The sequence below is a fragment of the Phacochoerus africanus genome, chromosome 6, assembly GCF_016906955.1.
Source record: "Phacochoerus africanus isolate WHEZ1 chromosome 6, ROS_Pafr_v1, whole genome shotgun sequence".
Classification (NCBI taxonomy): domain Eukaryota; kingdom Metazoa; phylum Chordata; class Mammalia; order Artiodactyla; family Suidae; genus Phacochoerus; species Phacochoerus africanus.
The window spans coordinates 96416695-96421496 of record NC_062549.1 but is presented as its reverse complement, the minus strand read 5'-3'; the positions used below and the strand labels follow the sequence as shown (position 1 = coordinate 96421496).

The window sequence follows — 4802 nt, the reverse complement described above, 5'->3', positions numbered from 1 at the left end:
AGTTCGTTAACCGCTGAGCCACGATGGGAACTCCATCTCATCTTCATTCTTCTATTAAAGAATTTTTCAAACACATTAAAAATGAAGGAAAACAGTTCTTTGGTGGCCTAAAGTTAACAACTCGGCATTGTCATGGCCATGGCTCTGGTTACTGTGGGTTCGATCCCTGGCCAGGAACTTGCACATGCTGAGGGTGTGGCCAAAAAAAAAAAAAAATGGAGAAAACAGTAGGACAGATACCTGTGTACCACTGCCTGCTTCCATGATGGTCAGTATGTGGCTCATTTTGTGTCGTGATATCCCCCCACCAATCCCACTCCTAATTATTTTGAAGAAAATGCCAGACATCATATAATCTCATCAGTAACAATTCCAGCCCCCACCCTTGGGGAAGAGTGGGTACCCATGCCAAAGCCTTGAAGGCTCCCTAACTCCAGGCCTGGGACCCCCATTCACTGTTTGTCTGGTGAGGTCTTCTCACCCATGTGGGGAAGAGACAGATCCACCAAAGACGCCCCCTCCCCGCCCCTCTTCAGTGGGGAAATAGCTCAGCGTTCATCTGCACAGGTCTTGGCCTTGGTCATGTTGACAGAAGGTCTTGGGTGGCTCCCCTTAGTGACAAAATAGCAGGGATCTCTCTCCTGCATCAGAAAGTGATAGGCTTTGTCTTAGGTGACAATGTCTGTGAAACAGAATTGTTCCCGGGTGCTTGGAAAGTCTGGGATGTGAGGGCTGCTCTGTTCAATTTATCTAGTTGGGGTCAAGTCTACACCAGTCCTCTGGCTCTTGGTGGGAAAAACGTAAGGAAGTCAGTCCTTCTCTTTATTTAAAGGTCAAATCTTAGAGATCCAGAGAACAAGCAGGTAGAGAGGGCAGATAAGGCCTGAGAGGAGACAATCCGAAGGACCCAATCTCCCCCCAGCAGACGCAGCCAAAAAGTAAAGAAAATTGGCCAGCATCAGGGAGGACACGACATTTTATTGTATCTTGCACATTTTATTGTATCCTGGGTTCTCTGGTGGCCTCCGGGCTCACTGATGTCCCTGAGGACAGAGCTCACCTTTGTGGCTCTGTTTGTGGTAGCCCGTGGCTATGTCCCCCAGCAAGGACAGAAACTCAGAAAACTCAATCCTCTTGTCCTTATTCTTGTCCTTTTGCTCAAAGATATTAGCCAGGTAATCGACACCATTTTTGTCCTGTGGAAAAGACACAAAAACAAAGCAAATTCAGTGCCCAGAGGGTTGTGGGCTGGCAGAAGAGGAGGAGGCAGAGACAGGGAGGCGAGCCCTGGAGGCAGCACGGATGTGGCTGGTGGGTGGGACCGTGAGAGGAGGGGAAGTGGGCGTGGGGACAGGAACATCAGCCTGCAGGTCAGGGACAGTCCCTGGCCCGAGACTTCCCATGGGGAGCGGGCTCTGCCCAGGGCTGCCTTGATCAGAGAGCTGCCAGGGTGGTCTCCAGCCCCAGCCCCACTCCCCAAGCCCCTCCAAGGGCCCCAGCCCCCTCCAAGGCACCACCTTCCTGAGGTCGACCCTGGGACTCAAAATAAGCCCGACCCAGACACATAAGGGAATCACCTCGCTGTGCACCTGACACGGACACACAGGGGAAAGCCACGCTACATCAACCACGTAAATATGTGAATGAAAGAAGCCCCACCCTGGCCCTCTTCAGCCTAACCCTCCTCTCCTGTCTTCTTTGGGACCCGCAGAAGCTGACGCACTCTGAGTTCCCTCTTCTCGCTGGCCTGGTCTCTCCATCACCTAGGAACCCCTTCTGCTGGTGATCAGTTCAGTACATTCTAATGATCAGATTTAACCAGGTCTGCAAATGAGGGCTTCCTGGTAAAGAAGGAAGTGACATTCTGCACATGTACAGCGAAGTGAAGTCAGTCAGACAATGAGACACCACCATCAGATGCTACCACTGACATGTGGCATCTAAAAAAAAGGACACAATGAACTTCTTTGCAGAACAGATACTGACTCACGGCCTTTGAAAAACTTAGGGTTTCCAAAGGAGACAGGTTGGGGGGTGGGGGGGTGGGCTGGGGGCTCGGGATGGAAATGCTGTAAAATTTGGTTGTGATGGTTGTTGTACACCCGTAAATGTAATAAAATTCATTAAGTGACTTTTTAAAATTCTGCATATATCCAGGGAACAGCCTGGTGGTCACCAGCAGGGAGAGGGATGGGGATTCAGAGGCACCAACGACCAGGTATAAAATGAATAGGGCACAAGCCGGGAAAGGACAGCTCAGGAACCGTGGCCGACAGTTGATAATTCCCTCGATGGGGGGTGGGGGGGGGAGTCTGTAAACACATCCAATCACGATGTTGTACCCTTGAAACTAATAGAACATTGGGAACCAACTATACTTCCAAACAAATCCATGAAGACAATTTTGGTCCCTCCTCTTAAAAAAAAAACAAAAAACCACTTCTGTCCGTAAGCGATGGAACTTCTATCACCTTCCCTCGAATCTCAAGGACCCTGATGGGAGAGCACATGGGCTTGAGGCTCATGCAGGGGGTGTGACAGGTGAGAGGGGACCCTTCCCTGCCCCCCACTCGGAGCCCTTTCTGACCACCTACGAACAACCGTGTCTACCCAGACGTGTTCCTACTTGGCTACAGGTACCCGGTCTGTGCACCCCGGTAAGAAGGCAGGCTAGGAAGTCCCACCGCCCCTTTCCCAGACGAGAACATGGAGGATGAGAGAATAAGAGTGACCTGTCCCAGGTCACACGGCACAGGGTCCTCAGCCACGCCAGGGCTCAAGCAACGTGGGGAAGCGGATCCCAACTCACACAGGCACTGAGGAAGTTGGGGAAATTCTCCCGCAGCAGCTTCAGCAGGCCCTCCTTGTCGATGGTGTCACTGTCGTCTGTGAATTTGTGGAACAGATCGATCGTGTCCATCATGGACTTCTCAGCCGGAGTGGTGCTCATCTTGGCTTCCGAAACAGCTGCCAGAAAGAGAGACAGTGCCGGGTGGTGTCCTTCCCCGGGGGGGGGGGCTCCCCACCCCACCCCTGGGGGGGGGTGGACGGACCGCAGGGAAGGGAGGCTGGGAGGGAGGGGGGGAGTGCGGTCCCCTCAGCGGTGGGAGGGGTTGCTCAGGAGGGGGAGGCGGGGCCACGCGTGGGACCTGGGGCCCCCGCAGGTGAGGCCCTAAGAGGAGGAAGGAGGTCAGCGGGAGTCCACCCACGGAGGAGCGCGGGCCGAGGAAGCAGCGATGCGGGGCTCAGCCGCCCCGAGCGAGAAGCACTGAAGCCTGAGCTGGGACCCAGACACACAGCATTTGATGGCCCCACACTTCAGACCGCAGCAAAGCCGTCCCCTCCAGCTTCGACATCAGGGTAAGGGTCCCCGGAGGCAGAGCAGGGGCCTCACGGCTCTGGCCTGACCCTCCTGGGCTGCTGCGGGAAGACGCCCCGGAGCCCGCAGTGACCCAAAGCAAGCTCCTGGGGAAGCGGGCTGGGGGAGCTGCCCAGCATGCGTGTAGACACACAGCCCCGTCCTGAGCCCTGGGGAGGTCTTGCTGGACCCTCCCCGAGAGCCAGAAAGAGGGACAGGGCACCAGAGTCAGCCTGGGGTTTGAAATGGACAGAAACCCCTAGGCTGTTGGGGGGATGCGAGGATGGAGGGGTGAGAGGTGCATGTTCTTGGGGATGATCCGCCCTGCCTGCCTCTCTGCTCTCTGACGTCTCCAAGGCTTGATCTCAGTGAAGCAAAGGGAAGGTCTGACTTCCCGGAGCAGGTTCCCCACCAGCAGTCAGAGGTCTGGGCTTCCCTGGACCCCCAGCCGGAGGAGCCGGACAGAGCAGCCCTCTCATCCCAGACTTTCCAGAACTTCCAGGAAATGGAAATGGCTTTGTTTTCAGGCCTGGGCATCTAGGACAACCCCCATCTCCTTGTGACACGGGAGGGAGAAAGAGTCCTGTTCTTTTGTCCCTAGGAGGAGCCACCTAAGGCCTTCTGTCCCCTTGGCCAAGACCAGAGCTGAGCCATGTGTCCAGAGGGTCACTGAGCATGTCCCTGTGGGGGGTGGGGGGTGGATCCAGAGCAATGGTGAGTGGGGGTCCCAGGCCTGGGGCTAGGGAGCCTTCCAGGCTTGGGCAGGGGCCCCCACTCTCCCCAAGGCTGAGGGGGTGGGGTCCTCACCAGCCCAGGGCCTGACAGGCAGGTGAATCCAGGGAAGAAAGAAGAAGAGGAGGAGGAGGGGGTGTCCTCGGCGCCCCCTGGGAGCCTTTCTACCAGAGGCGTCACCGAGGAGCCCAGGGAGGAACGGGGGGCATCGGGTCAGCCCGCTTGCTGGACGGATGGGGCCCTGCAGCTGGCAGAGCTGCGACGGTCCCCCAGGCTCCTGAATCCCCTCCCAGAGCTGCCACCCTGCTGCTCCTCCCTGGGCTGTGCGCTCCTCCTGGAAAAGGCACAGAGGCAGGTGAGACTCACCTGAGCTGAGGGGACGTCCCTGAGGAGGAGGCTGAGCGAGCTGTGCTCTGGGGCCCAGAGCGGTCCCTTTATAAGGCTCGGCTGGGAGCCCTGGGGCTGTGGGTGCCGCCTGCTCCCAGGAGCTCTGCCCCCGCTCAGGTGGGTGGCCGCACCCTCGAGGGTGTGCTCAGCATTTCCAGGCACAATCCCAGGTCACTGGGTCCTGCACCTCCCAGGGAGCCTCCCGCAGAGCTTCTCCTGTGCCCAGCTTGATGCGGGGCTGGGCAGCCCACGGCAGGTGTCACCCCAGCTCAGGGGATGGGGTAGCGGAAACTGAGTTTCTGGACCTAAAGAGGGTGAGGGCAGC

The 4802-nt window shown here is 57.0% G+C and overlaps 1 protein-coding gene across 1 annotated transcript; it reads right to left on the bottom strand.

Moving 5' to 3' along the window:
* Positions 1-958: 958 nt before the first annotated feature.
* Positions 959-4538, bottom strand: S100A7 (S100 calcium binding protein A7). The gene is made up of 3 exons (XM_047783038.1): positions 4457-4538; positions 2810-2967; positions 959-1196 (listed from the first exon to the last, which is right to left on the bottom strand). The coding sequence occupies exons 2-3, from the start codon at positions 2948-2950 to the stop codon at positions 1032-1034; spliced, it is 306 nt and encodes a 101-aa protein (XP_047638994.1). The 5' UTR covers positions 2951-2967; positions 4457-4538; the 3' UTR covers positions 959-1031.
* Positions 4539-4802: the final 264 nt, after the last annotated feature.